This window comes from Chaetomium strumarium (assembly GCF_033439665.1).
Source record: "Chaetomium strumarium strain CBS 333.67 chromosome Unknown B0T15scaffold_7, whole genome shotgun sequence".
Classification (NCBI taxonomy): domain Eukaryota; kingdom Fungi; phylum Ascomycota; class Sordariomycetes; order Sordariales; family Chaetomiaceae; genus Chaetomium; species Chaetomium strumarium.
This window is the reverse complement of record NW_026944435.1, coordinates 2,724,359-2,748,559: the sequence shown is the minus strand read 5'-3', so window position 1 is coordinate 2,748,559 and position 24,201 is coordinate 2,724,359. Positions and strand designations below refer to the sequence as shown.

The following is a 24,201-nucleotide window of genomic DNA, read 5'->3' as shown; positions in this document are numbered from 1 at the left end:
CCCGATGTCTATCCTTTGCAGCGGCACGCCGGACTGTACACAGTAGCCCTGACGATGTAGGGACGTCAGAGCTCTCTATAATGTTACATGCTGCTTTTTCTGAACGCCATCTTCGCAGCTTATTAGCAAGTTCATGTTTGCTCGTCCTTGACGAATGATGACGGCTTGCCTGCCCAACAGCTTATGGTGAAGTCCCCTAGGGCGGTAGTAAGCCAAACTGCAGTTGCCGCTTCCCATCATAGAAGGTTGACTACTCATCGTAGTACCAAGGGTTTGCTTCAAGACATGGTGGTATAGAGCAGTGCTGATGCAGAGTTCAACAGAATTAAAGTTCCCGCACTAACCCCACCTCCACTTCCATGATTGGCTGGCGCACGCGAACGTTAAGTTTCGGCAGTTTGCTGCAGCCAAAAATTCGTCGTCCACCAGGCAGATTCAGAATGCGATGAGGTCGATGAACCGATTGTCAACATGGCGGCCGACGAGATTGCTCACAGCGTGGTTAACGCGCCTCCTGCGGCGCCAGACGCCGTACCCAAAAGCGAGCCTGCTGGCGAGAATAATGGGAGCAATGGGCGCGGGCCGAAGCGGGGCGGCAAAGACCGAGGAAACGACAAGTCCAAAAAGCGCAAGCAACATGCGGGCTTCGGGAGCGCGAAGTATGCCGTCGCAACCCCCCTTGAGTGGTAGCCGCTATATGCCGACACTAACGAGATCGCAGGGGCGAGGTCGCCGACAAGCGCGAGCAGGTCCAGAACAACCGCAATGCCAAGCGCCGCCGCGTGATCGACGGAGACAACAACGGGAGTAGTTACATGAGCATAGCGTTCACCCCCGAAGAGATCGCCGCCGAGGAACGCCGACCGAAGCGCAAGGTGGCCGTGCTGATCGGGTACGCCGGGACGGGCTACCACGGCATCCAGATCAACCACAAGGAGAAGACCATCGAGGGCGACATCTTCGCCGCCTTTGTTGCCGCCGGCGCCATTTCCAAGGCGAACGCCGACGACCCGAAGAAGTCCAGCTTGGTGCGCTGTGCGAGGACAGACAAGGGCGTGCACGCGGCCGGCAACGTGCTGTCGCTCAAGCTGATCGTGGAGGACGAGGACATCGTCGAGAAGATCAACCAGCACCTGCCGGAGCAGATCAGGATATGGGGCATCCAGCGCACGAGCAACGCCTTCAGCTGCTACCAGGCTTGCGATTCGCGATGGTACGAGTACCTGATGCCCAGCTACTCGCTACTGCCGCCCCAGCCGCACAGCTTCTTGGGTAAGAAACTTGCCGAGTCTGCGAGGGAGAGGGGGGTATACGACGAGTACATGGACCGCTTGGACGATACGAAGGGCTTCTGGGAGGAGGTGGAGAAGAATGACATCCAACCGATCCTTGAGAAGCTCGATTCCGAAGTCCGGGCTGAAGTGCTGCGGAAGCTCCACGACACAGCGGATCAAGATCTAAATGACGAGGGAATGCCGGCGCAGCCCGATGCGGGGGTTGTTGCGCAGCCCGCTCAGGGTGAACCCTCGGCGGACAAGTCGGACGCTGAGGAGACGGCAGAGCCGGGGACTGCAGAGTCACAACAGGACAGCCCAGCCAAGGAAGCGAGACCCGAAAGGGAGCTCACCCCCGCGGAGCTGGCACTCCGCGAGCTCAAAGCCGCCTATGTCGCCGCCAAACGACGATACCGCGTCACGCCGCCGCGCATCGAGAGGCTCCAACAAGCGCTCAACTGCTACCTCGGCACGAAGAACTACCACAACTACACCGTCATGAAGTCGCACGGCGACCCGTCGGCGAAGCGGCATATCAAGTCATTCCAAGTCAACCCGACGCCGATCCAGATCGGTGACACCGAGTGGCTCTCGCTCAAGGTGCACGGGCAGTCCTTCATGATGCATCAGATCCGCAAGATGGTCGCCATGGCCGTCATGGTGGTGCGCTGCGGCGCCCCGCTCGACCTCATCCACCAGAGCTACGGACCTAGGCGAATCAGCATCCCCAAGGCGCCCGGGCTGGGCCTGATGCTGGAGCGGCCCATGTTCACCGAGTACAACAAGCGGGCGCCGGGGCTGGACAAGGAGCCGATCGACTTCGCCAAGTACGAGGACAAGATCACCGAGTTCAAGGACAAGCACATCTACAGGCGGATGTTTGAGCTGGAGGAGAAGGAGAATTCGTAGGTCTGATCGGCGTTTGTGATACGGATTGTTTTGCTGACGGACCGCCCTGCACAGATTCCACTTGTTCTTCAACCAGGTCGATAACTTCCGCACCGATTACTTCCTGTGGGTCACTGCCGGCGGGATTGAGGCGTCGCATGAGCGGTCGGCGAGGACGGAGAAGGTGCCCAAGGCGTTGCAGGCCGAGCTGGGCGATGATGCGGATGGCGTGGAGGAGGTGGGCACATAAGGGGGAAGAATGTAGAAGGATATGTTTGTCAACGTGGTTCAAAGTTGAGGACCAGACATCCTCGGCATATGGTGGTCGGCTTCTGTTCCCTTGACTTGACCAACATCCGCCATCGTTAACGTATCCAACCATGTGAGACCATTCTGCATCGTCGGAGGAAGTCCTCCTATACCATTCCGCCTGTCTTCAAAACCCCTACAGGCTATGGCTGCTGCCCCCCTGAAGGAGGAGGCCCTTGCCCCCGACCTTGGCCTTGACCTTGCACCGCCAACCCTTTCTGGTCCACCATCATCGCCTGCGTATGAGGGAACTGCTGCTGCTGCTGCTGCTGCTGCTGCTGCTGTTGCTGCTGCTGCAGGTGAGGTTGATGAAGAAACGGCATTTGTTGTTGAGGCCCCGGATTCCCCGCCTCCACCATGTCCACACCCACACCCATCCCCATTCTCCTTCCTTCCATCCCTGGCATCGTCATCATCTCCTTCTTCTGATAGATGAACCCCGCCCCCGCCCCGCCCTCGTGCATGGCCTGCACCATGCGCTGCCGCTCCCGGTCGCGCAGCGCGTTGAGCATGGCAAACACCTGCTCGGCGTCGCGCTGCATCCCCCGCTCGGCCTCGGCGTCGTGCGCGCCGGGGGCTTTGAGGGGTCCGACGGTCCACAGCTCGCGCAGGCGCCGCGTTAGGGAGAGGAGGTCTTCTGTTGATCTTATCTTTTTTTATGCCGGGAATGTTAGTGGGGGCTGGTGGGATTGCCGAAGGGGAAATACCGTTGAGGGGGTGGTAAACGGGGGGGGGGGATGGGAAGGCGAGGACATACGATCTGGCTCATGAGGATCTCCAGCGCCATGCTATTGTAGGCGGCCTGTCCCGTCGAGGCGCTGGTGTCGACGCTGGCGGCGCCGTGGTGGACCAGGTCGCGGAAGACGGCGATGATCTGGGCTGTGAGGATGTTTTTCCTCTCTTTTGGAGGTGGGTTAGCCCCGGATTCAACAGCTTCCTCGGTGATTGAGATGAGGAAGATAACCACATTGTTTGACATCTAATGAGGCTAGAATCAAAAAGACACAAATGGTTGCAACCAACCTTGGAGATCTTCCGTCGCATTCGGATCGCGCTCCATGGTGAGAGCCTGGAAAATGCGATCACGCTGCTGTACTTGTGTTGCGAGGTATGGATGTCAGAATGAAGCTAGATCACGCTTCCTGTGCGAGATGAATCAACAACTTCAATGTCTCAAATCTCAATGCGGTTCACGACTAGTCGCATGAGCACTCGGCCTGCTGAACTGGATGTGACAAAGGAATAATTAGTCGGGCTGTACTTTTTGATAGGCGAAGATTCGGAAGAGGGGTGTTGAGAACGCCGGCGAGGCGAGGTAGGCTCATTGTTGAAGTTAACTCGAAGATGGATGAAGTTCAAAGGCGGGGACAGTGCAAACTGCCACGAAAGCGAGAATGCACTGTCCAAAATCCCAGACCCTAACCCTATAGATATTCGTTCCTTTTTGGACACAGCAGCTGGCCGAGCATAAAATGTTGCTCCACGGATAAACCGACGCGGTTGCTTCGCCATTTGATTGAGGCGACCGGGAGATTGAAACCCTCAGATAGGCGATGTATGCCCGGGAGAATCTTCATGGTTCCTGATAAGCATTGCCGGCACCGAATCAACCGTCTCGAGCCTCGGCCCCTTTGAAGGCTTCGATACCCCTGGGCCCTGTCCATCATTCATGGCGCCGAGAGAAATATCCGGGGACGAGCGGTTCCTGCACTCCTGTACCTCAACCAACGCCGAGGGAGTTGTAGCACGCACGACCATCATTTGAACCGTGCCCACTTCCACTTCCTCCTCCAGGCTCCTCCTCCTCCTCCTCCTCCTCCACCACCACCTCTTTCCTCTGACCATGGGAGTGGGGGGCGGGATATAGAAGCAATCGCGATCAGCAGCCGACAACATCTTGCTACAGTCTAAGCCCCGAGCTGGGCAGCATCTTGACCGTTCTCGACCTGAGCCGGAAGGCGGTGCGGCGAGTCGTGTTCAATTCTGGGTGGAGCTTCGTGTACAAGTTGTTTACTGTCCTGCTAGGCGCAGGCATGTTTGTCCGTCTAAGGGGAGGGGAGGTGGAGGGGGTGAGGATCATACCTCAGTTTACTGAGTTGGGCGAGGTGCCAGGTGAGTGTGTTGCCTGTCGTGGCGGCTGCTGTGGCATTGAGGTGGGAGATGGTTTGATTATTTCAAGACCTGGGGGGGAATGTGGTGAGAGTGGTAATTCTGGTGGGGGAGGTGAGGGAAGGGTTGGAGGAGTTGGGATTGGGATTGAGATTGAGAGGAGGGCTTGGAAGTTTGATGCGTCTCAACTGGTCTGCAGTGGTGCTACTTTCTTCCTAACGTTGAACAACGCTGAGGTACCTAGATAGTAAACACAACACTTGCCGCTGTATTCGTGTTCCCGCTCGCTCCCACTGCAGCCTCACTGTGTCATCCCATGCCTCCTAATCTCGCCCCGGGAATCACTAATACCCACGATAGCAGCTCGCCAGAATCGGCCTTGGGAGCTGTATCTCAGACAAGAGTGGCCGCGAGCTAGGTTCCAATTGTTTCTGATAATCTTGTCAGCCCGGCACAGCGCCCACCCGGTGGTTCAGGCTAGCACTCACTTCGACGATGCAATGCGGATTAGCCAGCTGAAGTCCCCGAGTGTTCCATAAAGCCATTTGTGGTTTGGCCCTCTGAGCTGGGGATTCGTCCCCCGAGCGCGACTAGCTCGTTTGCGCGCAATGGCAGGATATGCCTATCACCGGGAGACAGATTGTCTTTGGCCCACTGGCTGAACGAATTGTACTGCTCTGCGCTCGGGGAAGGGAGCTGCATTATCTGGGTACGTTTGAGAAGAAGCCTATCGTTTGCAGGTCAGTAACCAGCTAGCCCCTGTAGCGTTGGTACGGAAGTGGGGAGAAAGGGGGTGCGAAAACTTGCAGTAGGTGTCAAGGGTCCTCTGGAAGTCCTCCATTATCATCTGCCCCTGCGGGTCTCTATGGATGTCTTTGTATCGAGTCGTTGGAAACCCGATCCCAACTCTCAGGTCCTTCCCTTTCACTTGGATCTCTAGCACGAATAGCTTATCACGGAGGTAGAGGAGACACCTCGTACCCAACCAGTCGAACCTGGGCAGCAGATCGTGCTCGTGTCCCGGCGAACCGTTCATGAATACTGCAGGTCGCTATAGTGATCCGGCTCGCTGCGGGTTGCCATGGCTGGGCTTGTGTCATTGTATTATGAAAATGTACCTGAATATCTCGAGACTAGGTATCCGCGCTGGTTATGATGAGGGCCAGGGTAAGCGCGGAACGGATGTACTAGTAGGCTTATATGTAGGACTGGCAGTTGGAACGAGCTTTCCACAGCAGAGGTCCTTGGTGTCGGTGCTCACCACTCCTTGCAAACAAGTTTTGTAAACGCTCTTTGCAAACATTCCCGGCAAACGCTCTGACACATAGCCATCATTTTGGACTGGCTGGTACATCCAAATCTTTTGCCAACGCACAAAAGACTCAAAGGCCTTTGCCCGCATACTCTCACAAACAAACTAACCCTGTCTTTCCTAGCATGGTGACAACAGACTGGATTCTAAGCCCGTATCAGCTGTTCTTGTGCAGCGAAGAAAAGGCCTACACTGATGTAACTCATGGGTTACGTGAGAATCTCCGGAAGTTTACAGGTCCGATAGAGTATGTGCTGGTACCCCTTTGACGGTCTCTGGAAGGCTTGGCAATGATAAGTAAGCTGCTAAAAGATCCTGATGAGCTTGAATCGCTATTTTACGACTTAGGGTTCTTGGAGAAGCGAGACTCGCCTTGCCAGGAACTCTACAGTAGCTATCCCCCAATCCTGATCAAATACCCAGTGGGCGGATTATGGATATGGACCTTTTGTGTTCTTTTCCGCCAGAGACATCGTGCAGAACGCATCACCCGAGAAGAACAGATCCCTCCACATCATAAAGTCTCCGCCGCTTGACGGTCTGCAACTTGCTAACCTCTGTCGCCCCCTGCACCCGCTCTCCAGACAGCACCGTGATATAATCCATGGAAAAGTCTATCACAACTCTACCTAGGTTGCAGACCAGATGCTTTCTTCTGCTAGACATATTCTCTAGCGAGAGTAACCCTTGCGCTGGAGCATCAGGAGGCAGGAAGGGGAGGTTGAGCAGTATACCAAATGTACCTGGATACTAATTAACTAGTAGTCACTGAAAACAAAGCAAGAAGTTTCGCCTCTGGTCCCATTGACTCATGCGCCCGTTTGTTACCTTGCATCTGCAATGCCGTATCCCATCCCCAAAAAGAAAGAAAGCACGTGGTATCTTAATACACTAAACAATTCTCCATGTCCCATTGCTGCTCATAAGCTATCCCCCTTTTGTTACTGTACAACTGCAGTCCCATCTTCATTACAACAAGAATACATGATAGTATGATGATTACGCCATCCGTCTTCGTATAATATTCCTCCCTCCCTTTCATAACTCACAACTGTAGCCCCATCTTCCTCAGCCTCTTCCCATACCGCTGCAGCAACAGCGGCACGGGGATCATGACAACACACAAGAAGCCCAGCAGCGAGTTGCCCCAGCCGAGCCCCAGGTTCTCGTACATGGCCGGCCCGGCCAGCGGCAGCAGCATGCCCGCCAGGCTCCTGAGCACCGTGTTGGCCGCGATAGCCGAGGCGGCATACATCGGGTAGCAATCCACGAGATAGGTCGTGAGCGGGAGGAACAGGCCGATGATGCCGAACGAGAAGGGGAACAGCCCGAGAATGGGCACGATCCAGTGCGTCTTGTGGAATGCCGACCACCCGTACCAGAAGAAGGTGGGCGGAAGGAAGAGGCTGAAGTAAGTGCTGAGCGGCAGGCGGAACTCGGGCTCGAAGACGCCATTGTTGGCCTTGGTGCGCTTGACGACGCCGCGGTCCGACGTGTACGTGATGACGGCCCACCCAGCCAGGTTGCCCAGCCCCAGGCAGATGTAGACCAACCCCGTGATGCCCAGGCTCCACCCGTAGGTCTGCTGGAAGACGACGGGGATGGTGGTGAACAGGAGGTACAGCGTGCCGTAAGTGAATGCGATGTACAGAGACACGAAGAAGACGATCGGTGACAGGAACAGCATCTTGGTAGGCCGCAACAGGCCGTCGACGAGCATGCGGCGCGCGCTCTTTTGTCCCGCCTCCGGAGTCTCGTAGCAGCTGCGCAGGTCGGTGCGATTGAGCTCCTTCTGCAAACGCTTGACCTTACGCTGCATCAGGATTCGGGGGTTCGTCTCGGAGTTGAAGATTTCCGTGAGGCCGACGATCACGACGGCGACGATGAAGACGATCCAGAAGTCCCAGCGCCAGCCAATCGACTGGGAGACGAAGCTGCCGATGATGGGGCCGGCCGTGGGGCCAAGGAGCGGTCCAAGCGTGTAAATGCCAAAGGCGAACCCTCGCTCATCCGCCCTGAAGACGTCCGCGATGACACCAGCTCCAAGAGTCTACACGCCGTTAGCCACGTTGAAGCTCAACCCCTGATATAGCCATCCGGAGCGGGTGGCGGGGTAGACTCACCAAGACCCCCGAGCCTCCAACGCCAGCGAAGAACCTGAACACAATCAGCGCGCTAATGTTGGGCGCCAACGCGCAGCCGATCTGCCACAGGCAGAAGAACCAGTTGGCAATGCTCAGCACGGGCCGGCGCCCGTACAGCTCGCTCAGCGGCGCCAGAAATAGCGGTCCCACGACATAGCCCAGCAGGTAGATGCTAACGGTCATGGTGCCGACGATGGAGTTGGTGTTGTGGAACTCGTTGTTCACCGTGCCTATTCCGGGGGCCAGGATGGACGAGGCAAACGGCGTGAGGAGTGTGATGACCGACAGCAGGCCGACGATCAGCCACTTCTTCCGCTTGGCAAAGTTGAGCGGCATGTCGGGATCATCTTGGGACTCCCACCCGACAATCCCCTCGTCGAGGTTGGAGGTCGGGATGGGTGCATAAGGAATGCGCTCACGGGTTTTCTTGCGCGAGACGGTCGACAAGACGCGGGATAACTTTGACTTGACGCTGCCGCGGGTGCTGGTCCGCTTGATTTCTGGGTTTTCATTGCCCTTAAGATGTGGTGAGCCGAGATGGTGATGCCGGTCAGTGGGTGTGGCGGTGTGTGACTCACCTGCGCCAGTTCGACATCGAGGTCGTGGCCCGGTGCCGACGCCTCGGCCTCTTCGTGGTCGACATCCGGGGCGCCGTAGCCGCCATCGCGATGATCCGATCTGGACTGGCCCTGTGTTTCCTGTACGCTCTGCTTTTCTTCCCGCACTACTTCGACCGAGTCCACCACGGAGCTCGAATCCGATAGTGTTTGTTTCTGCTTCTCCGTTTCGCCCCCCATGTTGTTGATTCCGTCGATTGGTTCCTCTCTTTCTTGGCTCGATTGCGATCAGCTGCGGCTCGTACTTGGCTGGAGAATATGTTTGTTGAAACAACTCTCGGAAACCCGCTGTCAAGTCGGTTGTTGAAGCCAAGCAAAACCAAGAAAAGAGAATCGGTCTAGAAATTTTCAGGATGTCGGAAATGGGATGAAAAGATCCAAAATGCAACTCGCCTAAGAGTTACATCGCCCGGGTCGCTGCTGACATCAGATGGGAAATCGGGGCGCATCAAGCTCGCGCTGCCGATAATGCCGACCCGGAGATAAGGTCCTAAATCCAAAGCCAGACAATTTGATAAATCCCGTCCGTCAATGGTAGGGCAGGAACATGGATCAGAAGGGGACGGGAAAGCTTAGCGCGCCTTCCCCGAACGGATGCGGGGGTGGAACATCCCCAACCCGTGCCCATCCTGCAACCTGCACCTTCCGTTTGGTTCTGATTTGGAAACAGACGGGCTTAGAAATCTGGGGTTAAAAACTAACATAATGATAATAAAAGCTATAAAAAGTTCCTTCTAGGCTTAGACTAGTAGTGTTAATATTATATAGGGGTTCTAATTACTTAGAATTATCAGAGTATAGTAGTAGGTCTTTATAGTATATTACTATGCTATAGCTAGTCTAACACCTAAGACTAAACCTTACTACGAAGAAAGTTAGTTATAGTGACCTACTATTCGTGTATTGTCTCAGAAAGTTGACCGGGGGTTAACCCCTGCTGAGCCCCCCGAGGATTAGCCGTGGACCTCCTGCACGCTAGTTGATACCCCGTCAACTGAGACCTGAGGAATCTTGGTTGATTTTCGGGCTTTGCTAACCACCCGACAGCGGAAGCGGCTCTGACTGGCTGCCGTGTAGCCCGTTGGGGTGTCTGTCACAACTCGTGGTACGTATGTCGCCAACCCTTGTCGTACTGCTCCAATGCCGCCGACATGTCTCAGCCTTGCTGTCAAATTGGGTATGACAAACAATATGTCCATGATCCAATGACACCGTATTAGGTTGGTAAAGGCAAATCTGAATCATTCCCCTTGGATTCCTCACTATTAAGCTATATCGGACCGACCCGGCCGTCAAGTTCCGTGCAGCGCACCATCTAGTATCTGCCCGATGAGCGGCACACCCTTCGAAACGGTGTCGGCGCATTCAGGTTGCATCACCTCTGCAATACAGCTGTCGGGTAAGTCACTGATCGCCGGTGTAAAGCATGCTGCTCGGACTAAGGTGATCTTGGTGATCTCGAGCTTGTGGTACCGTACCCGAGTATTTGGTAGCTCGGCATATTCTCAACTGGCTGCACGCAGCACCGTGATTGATAATACAGCGTTTTGTCATGTCTCACTGCCTGGGATGCAATCGTTACACCCGACAGACGAATTCAAAACCATGTGGCAAGTTGACGTCATGACACTGTATGACATGCATAGTGGCCAACTTCATTCGCGCCGGGAATATAGACGTACTACATGGTATGACTGCGGACAATTGTCAATTCGACGTCCATTTTGACTTACCAAAGATGTTTTTACACTATGTATAAACCCCATCCTAGTCGCCCAGTCTCCTCTGAGCTCCTCTAATCTCTCCATCTGGCCCGCGTACGCAAAGACCAGAGTCATCCAGAAGAGAATATCATTATCTGCACCCATCGCTGGGGCAAAAGAGAAGAACAAGTGGGGAAAGCTGACCTCGGCAGGCGTCGACAATGGTGGTAACGCTCAGACCTTGGTCGCCCAGGGTGAAAGCAGCTGGCCTTGTAGTTGGACGATGCGCCGCCGCACTGGCGGTTGCCGTTGCGCCATACGGTAGTCGTCTGCTCGGGTTCTGTGGTTAGGTACTGAGTCGGTGGTTTCCATGGTACCATTACTGTTGATGATCCATCTCCGCCTCGATAAAGAATTCCACGCTCTCTATCCTGTTTCGACAACCAAGTCAGTAAGGGGAGAAAGAGGGTCTTAGCTGATCTGTCGCTAGCATCCCCTTTTCGTGCAATGCATATTTAACCCACTGACTGGGCTGGTTAGTAGTACTGTAGTAATCGTACCTTCGCTAGGAGTTCGCATTGAACATCCGAGGCCCTTGTTGCGTTCATTTTCATTGTTCTATTCAAGCTCTTCCACATGTAAGACATATCTCTGGCTTCATGGAACATCTAGTTCTTCACCTTATTCATTACCATTACACTCTCTGCCCTCCGCATCCTTACATTTATACCGGTTCGCACCGAGGCCACCTGGACTGAAGAATGTGCTCACAACTCGGGAGACTAGCCGGACTCCTTCGTTTCTACACACCCCACTTGTGACGCCCGGGGAGGATCAGTAGCACCGGACGCACCCTAGATTGACGTAGGTTATTGACAACCAACGGGCCTAGTAGTGTTATAGAAGAGGTAGCTTCCCGAGCACCATTTACTTTCTAACAAGTTTCAACTTAATTGTACAAGAATTTGGCAAGGTTGACTTGGTACAGGGACACAATATGGTGAGGCCACGCCCCTTGTATGTACAGTACATGTACATGTAGGTGCCTATATAGACCGTCGTAGGCAGCATGGTGTTCATTCGCTCCTTCCTTCTTGCAAGCCTTTGATTACTCTAATCACCCGATCTGGTGCCAGGACGAGAAGAAGCCCCCGCTTCGACTCGACAAAATCCCCGGTCGCGCCTTTTGCAGAAGATGAACAAACGAAAAAGAAAAAAGCAAGGAAAAAACGAAAATGGTATATACGTGTACGCCAACCAAAACGAAAATCACGAAACACCTCACTGCCGCGCCCTTCCCATCCCCTACCTTACCTACCTCCCGGACCCAGGCCCGCGCGCCTCCCACCTGGTCCTACCGGTGTTGTGATCCTCGGACGCTTCCTGGCCGCCGTACGAGACCGAGACGACCGTGGTCCTGACAATTCCCGCATTGGCCCCTACTGTCGCTGTTGGAGACGGGGCCTGCAGTTCGATGCTGCTGCTCCCTTCGCCACCGCCGAACGTCGCCGCCCTCTCGCTCCTGTTGTTGTTGCTGTTGTTGTTGCTCTCGTACTCAGGCACGGCGGCCAGCGGCTCGGGCTGGCCGTTGTTCTTGAGGATGCTCTCCTCGCTTCCGGCGCGCGTCTCGTCAAGGAAGGTCAGGCTGTTGGGATCCTTGACGGCGGAGCGCTTGTGCGAGCTGCGCGATAGCTCGATACCGCCGCCGCCGCCGCTGGTGGTCACGTGGCCGCCGGACCGGCCGTGGTAGTAGTAGTCGCCCTTGCTGTTGGGGCCGGAGCTGTTGTTCTGGTGGTAGCCGCCGCGCCCCCCGCGGGTGCCTGAGAAGCTGCCGAAGATGCGCGAGCTGACGACCTTGTCGACGAACGGTTGGAGCACGGGGATGCAGGATGCGATGATGATGGTTGCGCCTTCGACGCTGTGTCCGGCAGAGAAGGAATGGTCAGTATGATATGATATGGAAGCTGCCGAGCGTTTTTGAACTCACGCGGTCCAGACGACGAGGTCGGAGGTGTCGTAGGAGAAGTCCGGGCTGGCCAGGCCCGGAAGGCGAGTCGTCTTGTAGATGGCGACAATGGTGGCACTACACAATGGATGTCAGGATACTGACGCGGGACAAGGAAAAGATTCGGTTCTTCTCAGATGAGAGGAAAAGAGACTCCATACATGGATCCCACGCCGAGCGCGCCGCTCAGCGCAAGCTTCTTCCTCATGTTCATCCGGAGACTAAAAAGCACGATGGCCGGGTAGACGGCAAGGTACAAGTCCGTAAAGGCGGAGAAGGTGCCGGCATAGATGGCGTAGTTGACCAAGATCCAGACGTCGAAACAGCTCTCGGGGGCTACGTCGAAGTCCCACAGCGACCGGGACGGCGTGCACCGACCGAACAGCACCACCACGCAGCCCAGCAGGCTGAGCACGCAGACGATGCCCAGCGTCCATAGGAAAATCCGATGCTTCCGGCTCGGGTTCATAAGCCGCGATAGCAGGGCGATCACGGCCAGTTTCGGGATGCCAAACGATAGAATACCGGGACAGAAGCCGACCATGGTCCACAAGATCGCCCCGGACTTCTGCTCTGTCGTGAGGATGTCGAAGTGCTTGCCGTTGCCCGACCGCACGGCCATGATGGAGAAGGTGACGGACGCCCAGCCCATGACCTGACTCTTATTATCAGACAACGGGACTCAAAATACAGACCAGAAAGAAAAGAAAGAAAACAGAAAAGGATAGGCGAAACTGCAAGTTTGGATGGGTAACTCACCACCGAGAGCATGACAAGATAATCATCCAGATGCAGGCGACCTAGGATGCGGCCTCTGGTGTAGATACGGGCGGCGCAGAACAACGTCTCCAACACCGTGACCACGCATATTGTCGCGATTATGCCGGGGCCTTTGTCTTCGGCGGCCAAGTGCGCCGGCAAGGGCGCAGCTGAAGACATTATGACAACGGCTGGAGACACAAACGGACTGCAGAGAGCGAGAGAGCCCACATCTGGCGTTGTTGATGCGCTGGGGGTGTCGAGGGGAGAAAACTGTCCGTTTGAACGGTTGGAACCTGGCAGCGGTGGTGGGAAGTTCAAGGCTTTGCTTTTGCTGATCGCAACCCCCATCATCCATGGCCCCCAATCCCATGGCCCCCCTCGGACCCCCCTCTGCTGGACTCGGACCCCGGAACCAAGGGTCCAATCGTTACCTGGTTACCATCAACGGGGGAGTCGAAACGCACTGCAGATTCAGAAGGAAAACAATTGCTACGGTGCATGCAGGGGTTGTAGATCAACCACTGTACTTGCGCAGGTATAGGGGGTTGGCTCCCTCGGCCGGTTGAATCACAAAATAAGATACACACTAGTTCCACAGTCCCGCGCAAGAATGTCAAAGTGAGGCAAATGAACTATCAGCAGCCTTCTGCGAATCTTCCAAGGGTTTGGGACCACGAAACCGAAGCCACGGGGACGCCACCGACCCAGCACAATGGGCCTTGGCCGAGGGCTGGCGCCGTTGGTGTGCATAGAGATCGTCGGGTTACAGGGACCCCTTGCGGAAGGAGGCTAGTGTATTGCACAAGGACCGCGCATCAGCAGGTCCGCAAGAAAGTCCTCTTCTCACTACATGACGGCACGCCCTGGCAGCAATAACTAATCGATACAGGAAACACGATTGTTCAGAACACTACGACACTAAGCCAGTCGCTATAATTCTACTTCACTTCAACAACATCGAGCTCCTACTTGTTTTCCATCATAGTTTGATCTAGACATTAGAACAGGAGAAGTGTTCGATTTGCATCTGTTTTGACCTAGTCGTGATGAATTGGTTTGGGGGTGCATCGATTTTCTGTATCGATTATTGCTGCCAGGGCTTGGATGGCAAGACTTCTTGAATCTTCGCATTTCGCTCCCCTTCCGGCTTGTGGAGGCAGTGGTAGGTAGTACTACCTAGTACGTATACACTAGGACTGTGTAGCAATGTGCCGGATGGCTGCAGACCGCCGTTGGCCGGGGCGCCATCTCCTGCATCCCCGATGCCACCAAAGTGACTAAGAGCGACTAAGAGGCTCCCCGGGCTGGTCTTGGCACTGCAACTTGGTCAAGGGCTCAAGACGCCTAGTTGAGGCTAGCGTAGCAGGGGCTGCGGTTGCCAGTCTCGCCAGTTACTGGATATGGGCAAGACCACAACTCTGCTACTGTACGAACAAAACAGAGCGAGCCACTCGCTCGGACACTGGTTACATTCCGTCAGAACTCCTCGGCCAACACAGTGTTCGTTATACGGCACTTGTGGACCATGAACCCCAACGTCCAGTACATGGTGTACGAATACCACACAGTATGTACACGACTGCACATTATGGCCCGGTGGTAGTCCGTGGTCGTTTATGGGAAGACTCCGAGGAGGATTCCAAGGGTCGCTCTTGTCCCGATGCACAACATCACCAACAGCATGCTGATCTTAGTGCCGACCGAATAGAGACGCGAGACGGAGACTTGGCGCATTGCGATAGACGCATGCATGGACGTTAAGCCATCAGGATCCCCTGTGGCGCCCCCCCCCCCCCCCCCCCCCGCGACGCCACTAGGCCCTTTGCTCTGCAGCTTTAGAGCGCTTTAGAGGACCGCACTATCAACTCTCCCCCTGAGATTCCGCCGATTGTTGACATCCACCCCCGCATAGTGTTGCAGCTCATGCGCGGTTCTGGCGAAGACCGGAGAAAAGCCCCCAGTTTGACCCCGTGCTTGGTAGCGAGCATCTTTTTCCCACACGGTCTCGAGCTGCAGAAGAAGCGAGGGGGAACGGCGAGTGGCGTCAGGGGTCCGGGGATGCAAAAGGGGGGTTCATAACTCAACATGCCTCGGCCGGGCAAAGAGCCGTGCCGTCCGTTCTGGCACAGCAAGCAAGTTCAGTAAAATCATCCAAGCTTTTCTTCTTTCTGTCTGTTGTGATACCTGCCTGCCCTTCTTCAGTACGACCCTCCGCGAGCAAAGCCGTAGCCATGACCGGAACAACAAGCGGGACAAACGGCCATGCCAACGGCAACAACGGCCATGCTTCTTCTTCTGCCGACGGGCGCACCAGCTTGAGGTCTAATAATAAGACGCCCGCGGTCGACATCTCGGTGGCACTGGCCCCCAACGATCTGAAGAGCGTGCCGGGCCTGGTGCAGGACATCAACGCCGTGGCCGAGAAGGCCGCCGCGGGCAGCGAGCAGGCGCGGCTCGAGCTGGTCGAGAAGGCGCGGTCGCTGGTGCGCGCGCTGGAGACGCCGCGCGAGACCATGATCAAGCACTGCTGGGCACAGCCGTCCGCCATGGCCGCGCTCTCGACAGGCATTGACGTCGGCCTGTTCACCCTCCTGGCCGAAGACGGCGGGTGCGCGAAGAATGCGAACCAGCTCGCTGCGAAGCTGGGCATGGACCCCCCCTTGCTCTGTAAGTACCTAGTGAAGTCCTAGATGGTATCTACTTGTTCTTCGGTCTAGAGCAATTGTCTCGCTGACATGCCCTCTCTCAGGCCGGCTGATGCGCCACATGGCGGCCATGGGCTACATCATCGAGACCGGACCGGACGAGTACAAGCCGACCAACTTCTCCAGCTCGCTGAGCATCCCCGTCATCGGGGATGGTTACACGTGCATGTAAATTATCACCCTCCCCTCCCCTCTCCGAGTTCTCTCTTTGTCCTTTTCTTCTTTTTTTTTTTTTTTTCTAGACACACCGCTAACAGCTGCTCTCTGCCCTTTTTCACAGCTCCGGCTGCCTGATGGCGGCACTGTGCAAGTTCCCGGAGTACGCGGCCAAGACCAACTACAAGACGCCCAACAGCATCTCGGACGGACCCCTGCAGTACGCCTACAACACGCAGCTCAACATGTTTGAGCACCTCATGGCCCACCCACCCTACGGCGAGCAGTTCAACCACCACATGGGCGGCTACCGCCAGGGCCGCCCCTCGTGGATGGACAAGGGCTTCTACCCGGTCGACGAGCGCCTGATCCAGGGTGCTCGGCAAACCCCGGATGCCGCTTTCTTGGTGGACATTGCGGGCGGTGTCGGCCACGACCTGGACGAATTCCGCCGCAAGGTGCCGCATGCCCCCGGCCGCCTCGTGCTGGAGGACCTGGGGCCTGTTATCGAGCAGGCCGAGGCTCGCGGGCTGGATGGGAGGATCGAGAGGGTGGCGTACAACTTTTATGATGAGCAGCCAGTCAAGGGTGAGTTTTCCTTTTTTTTTTTTTTCCTCTTTTCCTTCTCTTTCCCTACCCCGGCCAACTCAACTATTCTACAACGACAAATCACACCTAGCAAGAAGAAGAAGAAAACAAAGTTGACACAAAAAAACCACAGGCGCCCGCGCGTACTACATGCACTCAGCGCTGCACGACTGGCCGGACAGCGAGTGCGTCAAGATCCTGGCGCGCGTCAAGGAGGCCATGGTGCCCGGTTACTCGCGCCTGCTGATCAACGAGAACGTGATCCCGCCGTCGCGCGCCCAGTGGGAGGCCACCGCGCTCGACATCATGATGCTGACCCTGCTCAGCTCGCGCGAGCGCACCGAGGCCGACTGGTACAGCCTGCTGCAGGACCAGGCCGGCCTGCGCATCACGGGCATCTACACCGCCCAGAACGGCGTGGAGAGTATCATTGAGTGCGAGCTTGCTTGAGGGGATGAGGGGCTTGGGATGGTAAAAAGGGGAAGAGGGGGGGGGCGGGGGGGTGGCGGCGGTTTATAAAATACTCCTGAGATACTAGCGCTAGATCTTAGTAAATGAGTAGTACGTCCCACCATTTTGTTCCGTCTTTGCGTTGCGATTGGGCTTGCCCCCGCGTCAGCATACCGTACTCTAGTAATCTAATACGGAGATACCTAGCATCGGACTAGACTCCGTTGCCCGCCGACCTTCGGGAACATATAAGGTCTTGATTAAGGAGGGTATAACTACCTACCTACTTAGTACCAACATAGGTAGTATTCAGTCAAATACACAGTAACAGGGGATCAAACGCGGCAGATTAGCGGATTCGGCGCTCTCAGGTCGGGATGTTTTGGGCGCGGCCCGGCGGGTGGAAAACATACCTGTCGTGATGATAAGACATTGAGAATGATGTGCATACGGTATTATCCAATGCCTGAAGCTCAGCCGGGACTGGTCGACGACCAGAGCTCGAGCATCGGCAATTGGGCACCACCGACGACGAAACCAGTCCAAGAACTGAGGCGGGACGACATAGTCGAACGTCGGGGATGTCAACAATTACTATGTTGCGGTGTGCAGAGAGTTCAGAGGCATGAAGGTGGCCTGAATAGTGATTGATGAAGAGGGTAAGAAGGTGATGTGCTCACCTAAGCCATACTGAACATAAAGACCACGAAGGTCTTTGGTGGTTCAACATACTACTCATCCACAAAATGAAAGGCCGGTTCGCGTATCTCTCTGAGCGGAGAATTGACGGCCTCCTCGCTTGCCCCTTGCATGGACCGCTGACCGCATAGGGCCATATTCTTGCAGCGACTCTCAATCAACAATGATTTGTCTTTTCGTGCGGACGCTGCGACTTCATACCTGATAACGGTTCCCCGATGAAGTTTTGTAGCAGGATTGTGTACCTTATGTAAGGTAATGAGCTACGTGAGAGGACGGTGAGACAACGCACAAGAGACTCGGCGCTGTGCAGGAAAGGGATCAGTGTGTGGTTAAAGTCTCCCCATGATAGTTCTCGGTCCGACGACGATCAGAGTATGAACTTGGGCTCATATAAGAATGACTGTCGTCCGAGTGGGTTCATCATTACTAGCATGTGAAGATTCCGGCTCGGGAAGCATCTCTGTCCGAGGGACCCTTTTTGGGTCTCTCAGATCCTAAAGGAACTCATTCTTGCTGCGACATATTGGCACCCTGCGGTAACCATCAGGCATGAAGGGGGCAAACGCCCCTGAAGTCCGGCATGTCCTCTCAACGCGGTATCCATGTTAGATCTGTCTGGAACTGTTCTGATAGATGCTGTATACACCGCACTCGACTTACAGTGTCTTACACAAACGAACCAGTCCAGAACCATGCGGCAAGAAGCAAATCCGAAGAAGGAACCAGAGGCGGATATGACGAGGACAGGGAGCCCTTGTATACCGGCACTGGTTAACTTCGGCTTGTTCCCACTTTACATGGCCTAAAGAAAGCTTGATCCATCTTCGAAGTGGTCTGGACCTGCTGCGTCAAGACATCGTGACAGGGGTATCAGGGAACCGGAGCTCGGGCGAACGTCTTAGTGCGAAGATCTTACGTATCAGATCCAGCATGTCGGGACCGTTGGGCGGAGCCATGGCAACTTTGTAAACTCCGTATCCGTAGCTTGCCGTGCTTGCCCAGGGAAATGGGGCTCCTCGGGCTCCAAGCCTCCAACAAGCGGGTTGAAGTGGATTGTAGGATCAAAACACCCCAAGGAATTACGTACATACCAAAATAGCAACCAACGCTCGTCTCCACTATCGAGCCCAAACTGCCGAAACGAATGAAAGGAATGAGGAAAGAACGCACCAATGTCTGTGAATGAATCGGATCCTGTGCCGCCCAGGCGCTTACTAGGTCGCTCCTTCCTGAGCCGCCCTCGCGAGGGTTGGGGTTCAGTGGAGCCGTCTCACGACAACCCCCGAGCCCCGACACACATGGTTCTTACTAGTTCTTACACTGTTATCACGCCTCCCTCAGTGAGCCCGAGAGAGAAAGGCCAAAACGTGCTCGTAACTCACCCGTACAGAGGTTTCGGCGGATTATGAGTAATTCGGTTCGGACAGGCTTGGGTGAGGTACCAGGGCGGGCGGCTGCCTCGGCGGTCTGGACCCTCCGTTTCAAGTTTTCAACTGAACAGGGCGTCGTCTACGAGATGCGGCCAACATCCCAACATGGGCAGTTAGCGCGGATTATGAGGGTATCGTGAGCATCATTGTCGCTGTGTGGCACGAAATTATTAAAGACCACGCAGCCCTCGCAGCCGCGCCCAGCTGATATTGCCCAGGATTGGATGCATATAGCATTGAGTACTGAAACTTAATATTGACTTTCATTTTTCCTAGTAATAACAGTCTGCACATTACCTACCTACTTTCCCCGTCCACCTCCATCCAACCTACTCGACCAGTCTAGCTCCACCCGCCAACATGGAGTTCCTCGCGACGGCGTCCACGTTCGCGACGCTGACGGGGTTCGCGATGCAGCTGTACAGCAACTGCAAGTGGTACATCGGGGTGGCCAAGGACGACTGCCCGAACGACCTGAAGCTGATCATGGTGGAGGCGGCCAGCCTGGAGGCGACGCTGAGGACGGTGAAGGACATCCTCGATCTCAGCGACAAGGCGACGAACGAGCGGCTGCTTCGGCAGGTCGGCGGGCCGGCGCACGAGGTTGACGGCTGCCTGAAGAGGCTGCTGGCGCTGGTGCCGACGCCGATGAAAGACGCGGCGGACGGCGACAGCAGGAAGCGCGCCAAGGACCGGGCCAAGCTGATCTTCAACGCGGTGACGTGGGCGGCGTCGGGCAAGAAGGGCCAGTGCGACTTTCTGCTCAAGGCGCTGCGGGAGCAGAAGGCCACGCTGTCGCTGGGGCTGACGACGGAGCTGAGCCGCGACGTGCGGCAGATGGCCGACGACATCCGCGACGTCAAGAAGCACCTGAGCCACGTCGAGGAGGCCGAGCTGTACAAGTGGCTCGAGAAGATCAACCCGTCGGTCAACCACAACCACGCGGGGCTGCTGTACGAGAGCGAGACGTGCCAGTGGCTGACGAAGTCGGCCAAGTGGCGTGATTGGCTCTTGGGGCAGGCCCAGTCGCGCATCCTGTGGGTGCACGGCATCCCGGGCGCCGGCAAGACGGTGTTGTCGTACTACATGGTCGAGGAGCTCCGCCGGCGGGCGCGGCACGAGAAGACCCAGCACGGGAAGAAACAGGGCGTGGCCTACTACTACTGCTACCACCAGCGCAACACGGACGAGACGGTGCCGTTCCTGACCTGGGTGCTGAGCCAGCTGTGCCGCGCGTCCAATTACATCCCGGAGACACTCAAGGAGATCCACGACTCGGGCTGCGAGCCGACATGGCGCGAACTGCTCGACTGCCTCGCGGCCGTGCTGACGAAGTTCGACGACGCCTACATTGTCGTGGACGCCGTCGACGAGACCAGCGAGCGCGCCAACCTGCTGCGCGTGCTCGCGGAGCTCGGCAAGCGCTTCCACAACCTGCACCTCGCCGTCACAAGCCGCGAGGAAAGCGACATCGTGGAGGCCTTCCACAAGCGGTCCGTGGGCGTGTCCATGTCCAACGAGGGCGTAAGCGAGGACATTCGCGCGTACGTGGCGTCCGCGCTGCAGCAGGACACCCGCTACCGGCACTGGCCCGCCGCCCTGCGGGACAGCGTCGCCGGCAAGCTCCCCGTCAAGGCCCGCGGCATGTTTCGGTACGCGGCGTGCCATCTCGAGATCCTGGGCGACTGCACCAGCACGGATGATGTGAGCAGGGAGCTCAGCCGGCTGCCCGAGTCGCTCGACGAGACGTACGAGCGCATCCTGCTCAAGATCAAAGCCCCCCACCGCGCCAACGCCGCCCTCGCGCTGGCCTTCATCATGGGCTCGCACGACCATACGGGGCCCGTGCGCGGCCAGACGCTCGTCGACGCCGTCGCCAGCTGGCAGAACAACAAGTCCACGACGAGCAGCAGCCGGAGCCAGAGCCAGAGCCTGCTGACCATCGAAATGCTCCGGCGCTTCTGCAGCTGCCTGATCAAGGTGCAGCCCGGCGAAAGCAAGGGCGAGTCCTATGTCGACCTGGCGCACTACACGGTGCGCGAGTTCCTGCAGTCCGATCGCGTGGCCAACAGCAAGGACCTGGCCGTGTTCGCGCTCAAGGAGGAGAAGGTCGACGAGATCTACTGCTCCACCGTGCTGTCGGCCGCCGCGGCCTACAAGGGCACGCCGCCGGACGTCAGGAACATCCGCGAGGACGTCAACGGCGACCCGGTTGACTGGCCGCTGTACGCCCTGCGCCGCACGCGCGTCGCCATGTTCTGGTCGCGCCACACGCTCGTGCGCGAGCCGAGCATCAAGAGCACGCTGCTCGCCCTGCTCGACCCGTACAACAAGCCCTTCCGCGGCCTGCAGCTGCTGGGGTCCGACGGCCCGCACGACATGTCGCACGAGATCATGTTCGAGTGGCTGGCCCAGTTCAACCCGCGCCCCGATGAGCGAGAAAGGCTCGCCGCGCACCTGACCATGATCGTCGGGTTTGAGGACGCCAACCTGGTGAAGGAATTCCTGGAGCAGTACCGTAGGCACAACAAGTCGGACCCCGGCGCGCTGTTCCGCACGCCCATGACAGTTGTCTTCCCGGTCCAGTTTGACGTCTATCGCAAGACGGGCAAGTACGAGAAGACGGCCACCCAGGTCACCGTGCTCGACTTCTACAACAAGGGCAAGGAGCTGGGCTACGACACCAAGGGCGAGCGGGACATGCTGCGGACTGTGTTTGGCGCCTACCTCTCCTCCTTTTCTTCCTCTTCCTCCTCCTCCTCGGGGGGTCATCAGCAGCCTCGCTCACCCGCTCATGCTCCTCCCAAAGTCAGCGGCAGCGGCGGCGGCGGCGGCGGTCACCACCGGTCTACCACCCCAACCCCCCGCACCCCAGTCTCATCGACCAAGCCATCGACATCGACATCGTCGTCCTCGCACGCTCCTAAAGCTAGTACTACTACTGCTAGCTCCAGCAGCTCGCGCTCGGACACGACCAAGAGACAAGCCATCACCGCATCATCGTCTTCAGGAGCAGCACTTTCTTCTTCTTCGGCGGCGAACAAGAAACCCGGCGGCACAAGCACCGGGTCCGCGGGTGGAGGACGGGGTACGTCGCTCGGGACAGGGACGGGTATGAGACGGTAGGCGTATAGCACTTTACAATACATACACACTAGTACTACTTACACCAAGCATGGATTCCTGGTGCGTCATACCACCCCTATTCTTTTCCTTTCACCCCCTTTACTGTCACACACGCAACATAGCATAGGTGAAAAGCGTGTTGAAGAGTGGATGGTGATGCTAATCAAGGACGGTTTTGGTGTACTACAGGTTTACCGTGGGGTTGTTTTGTTTTAGAAAGAGGGTGGATGATGATTCCGATGATGATGATGAAGTGAGCATGGGAAAGGCGTCCGGGAGGGTTGAGTTCTAATAAGCGGGGGGGTTCAGGTTGGTCTGAGTATGGCAGGTATAGGTAGTAAGGGGAGAGCTGCTGGGAGTTATGGGCATGGTCAGGGGGTTTTAGGGGGAGGAGGTGTTGTTGAGGTGTGTTGATGGTATTGCTTTGGCATTGATTACTGCAATTATGTTGTGCATTTTGTTTTGCGGTTGATAATCTTGTTATTTTACCTACCAGGACACTGCTATACTTGGGGCTATCTAATATGGGTACCGAGGAGGTGTTGTTATGTTTTTGGCGTCGATTAGGTACTGCATCCATATATTATTGCATTTGTTTGCGGCGGATGGTTTTGTAACTCCATTTCACTAAGAGACTCAGATACGTCTGTCAGCAATGTATTGGGCAGAGTCACAATCTGCTGATTTCCTGCTGCCTTTTCATGCCTACATTAGCTGAGAGCCATTGAATAAGAGGTATGTCCTGGTTTTCGACTCCGGAGTTCAGACAGCAGGACGGTACTAGGATCCGTCTTGTGCTGATGACATCGAGGGCAGCTAATGCGAGTTCGAAGCTCTGCTATGTTGCCGGCTGCACCGAAGGACCTAGTCCGACATGTCATCATGACATGCTGCCTGATGTCGTCGTGATTCGAATACGGCCAGAATCTCTTCATTTCAGAGTATCGGTCCACCCCTGCAATTCCCTTACGTGATAGCGTTTACCACATCTTTACATGTGTAAGCAAAATCCACCACGCAACATCCATCATCGTTATTGTATCACGCTTTTCCAGACTGGGTCTACCTTAGTCTTGGTGTAGGAGATTCTTATCATACATTATATTTCGTCCCCCAGTAGTCATGATCGACAAACGGTGATCGGCGCCTTGCAGAACCGTTGGGCAGCCCCTGATATGTGTACGTAAAACTTCGCTGATCCAGTTTATCAATGTTGAGGGGCCTGGATTTCGATGACATTCACGGATGGCAAGCATGTTGTGGTAAAGCATGTGGCAACCGATAACCTTAAAGCGTTCTTTGGCGACCTGAGTAGTGTATGGTAGTGACGCAGAGTGTTCGAGCGACTCTCAACTAACTGCATGTGCGGTTACGTAAGAAGGGCATTGATCCTACTGACTGACCTTGACCTCGTACACTTGGGCACGGATGTTACAGAATTCTGTCCTGTGCTGAACATCCTCTCCGCTGTGCCTCGACCGTCGTCATAGTACGACAGCTGATCTCTAGTATTCAGCAGTCACTAGCATGGGATAAACAGTGTTACATATAATAGGCAAAATAGCGTAATGTGTTGAGCTTCGTACAAGGATGACTTGGACCTGACAACAGGTGGTGCATGTGGTTGTCTTGTATCAAATGTAAATCGGTTGTCTTGTAATGAACTACATGCTACTGAATGTTGCGGAGAGCCGGCATCGTATACATGCGTCCCGTAGCAAGGAAAGCGTAGATATGGTTACTACTACTAGTATACTTTGCCAACATACTTACAGTAGCGGCAACCGACAGCGGTGATTCGCAAGTGAGGGAGAAGCATGTCCGGTTCAATGAAGGCCCTCAGTCCTGATAACGGATGGTCAAGGACCGGCAGGCTCAAGATCCCTGAACTCCGTATTATCCATGGAGGCCGCGGTTGCCA

At 55.9% G+C, this 24,201-nt stretch overlaps 6 protein-coding genes across 6 annotated transcripts; 3 read left to right on the top strand and 3 right to left on the bottom strand.

Annotated features, from left to right (window-relative positions):
* The first annotated feature begins 293 nt into the window (after positions 1-293).
* On the top strand, positions 294-2,513 carry B0T15DRAFT_313750 (pseudouridine synthase). Its single transcript, XM_062863960.1, has 3 exons — positions 294-659; positions 722-2,179; positions 2,238-2,513. Exons 1-3 carry the CDS (start codon positions 472-474, stop codon positions 2,410-2,412), a joined length of 1,821 nt encoding a protein of 606 aa, XP_062718515.1. The 5' UTR covers positions 294-471; the 3' UTR covers positions 2,413-2,513.
* B0T15DRAFT_313745 (uncharacterized protein) lies at positions 2,399-3,667 on the bottom strand. The gene is made up of 3 exons (XM_062863959.1): positions 3,495-3,667; positions 3,229-3,371; positions 2,399-3,121 (listed from the first exon to the last, which is right to left on the bottom strand). The coding sequence occupies exons 1-3, from the start codon at positions 3,529-3,531 to the stop codon at positions 2,615-2,617; spliced, it is 687 nt and encodes a 228-aa protein (XP_062718514.1). The 5' UTR covers positions 3,532-3,667; the 3' UTR covers positions 2,399-2,614.
* A 2,931-nt stretch (positions 3,668-6,598) lies between these two features.
* On the bottom strand, positions 6,599-9,180 carry B0T15DRAFT_422997 (major facilitator superfamily domain-containing protein). Its single transcript, XM_062865583.1, has 3 exons — positions 8,615-9,180; positions 8,016-8,552; positions 6,599-7,942 (listed from the first exon to the last, which is right to left on the bottom strand). The coding sequence occupies exons 1-3, from the start codon at positions 8,831-8,833 to the stop codon at positions 6,938-6,940; spliced, it is 1,761 nt and encodes a 586-aa protein (XP_062718513.1). The 5' UTR covers positions 8,834-9,180; the 3' UTR covers positions 6,599-6,937.
* A 2,490-nt stretch (positions 9,181-11,670) lies between these two features.
* Positions 11,671-13,300, bottom strand: B0T15DRAFT_487737 (uncharacterized protein; the record flags this gene model as incomplete). The annotated part of the gene is made up of 4 exons (XM_062866458.1): positions 11,671-12,274; positions 12,344-12,439; positions 12,523-13,022; positions 13,121-13,300. The coding sequence occupies 4 exons, from the start codon at positions 13,298-13,300 to the stop codon at positions 11,671-11,673; spliced, it is 1,380 nt and encodes a 459-aa protein (XP_062718512.1).
* Positions 13,301-14,922: 1,622 nt separating this feature from the next.
* Positions 14,923-17,054, top strand: B0T15DRAFT_543769 (S-adenosyl-L-methionine-dependent methyltransferase). The gene is made up of 4 exons (XM_062870019.1): positions 14,923-15,790; positions 15,873-15,996; positions 16,109-16,572; positions 16,706-17,054. Exons 1-4 carry the CDS (start codon positions 15,355-15,357, stop codon positions 17,020-17,022), a joined length of 1,341 nt encoding a protein of 446 aa, XP_062718511.1. The 5' UTR covers positions 14,923-15,354; the 3' UTR covers positions 17,023-17,054.
* Positions 17,055-19,514: 2,460 nt separating this feature from the next.
* On the top strand, positions 19,515-22,411 carry B0T15DRAFT_514743 (uncharacterized protein; the record flags this gene model as incomplete). The annotated part of the gene is made up of 4 exons (XM_062868144.1): positions 19,515-22,028; positions 22,109-22,242; positions 22,313-22,340; positions 22,403-22,411. 4 exons carry the CDS (start codon positions 19,515-19,517, stop codon positions 22,409-22,411), a joined length of 2,685 nt encoding a protein of 894 aa, XP_062718510.1.
* Between the last annotated feature and the right edge of the window lie 1,790 nt (positions 22,412-24,201).

What these genes read in the sequence shown, in the direction of transcription:
- B0T15DRAFT_313750 (XM_062863960.1), top strand. Translation starts at nt 472, where the DNA reads ATGGCGGCCGACGAGATTGCTCACAGCGTGGTTAACGCGCCTCCTGCG. An exon ending in GCGGGCTTCGGGAGCGCGAA is followed by an intron (nt 660 to 721) that starts GTATGCCGTCGC and finishes ACGAGATCGCAG; the next exon opens with GGGCGAGGTCGCCGACAAGC. An exon ending in CTGGAGGAGAAGGAGAATTC is followed by an intron (nt 2,180 to 2,237) that starts GTAGGTCTGATC and finishes CGCCCTGCACAG; the next exon opens with ATTCCACTTGTTCTTCAACC.
- B0T15DRAFT_313745 (XM_062863959.1), bottom strand. Translation starts at nt 3,531, where the DNA reads ATGGAGCGCGATCCGAATGCGACGGAAGATCTCCAAG. An exon ending in TGCGACGGAAGATCTCCAAG is followed by an intron (nt 3,372 to 3,494) that starts GTTGGTTGCAAC and finishes CACCTCCAAAAG; the next exon opens with AGAGGAAAAACATCCTCACA. An exon ending in AGATCCTCATGAGCCAGATC is followed by an intron (nt 3,122 to 3,228) that starts GTATGTCCTCGC and finishes GCATAAAAAAAG; the next exon opens with ATAAGATCAACAGAAGACCT.
- B0T15DRAFT_422997 (XM_062865583.1), bottom strand. Translation starts at nt 8,833, where the DNA reads ATGGGGGGCGAAACGGAGAAGCAGAAACAAACACTATCGGATTCGAGC. An exon ending in TCGATGTCGAACTGGCGCAG is followed by an intron (nt 8,553 to 8,614) that starts GTGAGTCACACA and finishes CCACATCTTAAG; the next exon opens with GGCAATGAAAACCCAGAAAT. An exon ending in TTGGAGGCTCGGGGGTCTTG is followed by an intron (nt 7,943 to 8,015) that starts GTGAGTCTACCC and finishes AACGGCGTGTAG; the next exon opens with ACTCTTGGAGCTGGTGTCAT.
- B0T15DRAFT_543769 (XM_062870019.1), top strand. Translation starts at nt 15,355, where the DNA reads ATGACCGGAACAACAAGCGGGACAAACGGCCATGCCAACGGCAACAAC. An exon ending in CATGGACCCCCCCTTGCTCT is followed by an intron (nt 15,791 to 15,872) that starts GTAAGTACCTAG and finishes GCCCTCTCTCAG; the next exon opens with GCCGGCTGATGCGCCACATG. An exon ending in GGGGATGGTTACACGTGCAT is followed by an intron (nt 15,997 to 16,108) that starts GTAAATTATCAC and finishes CCTTTTTCACAG; the next exon opens with CTCCGGCTGCCTGATGGCGG.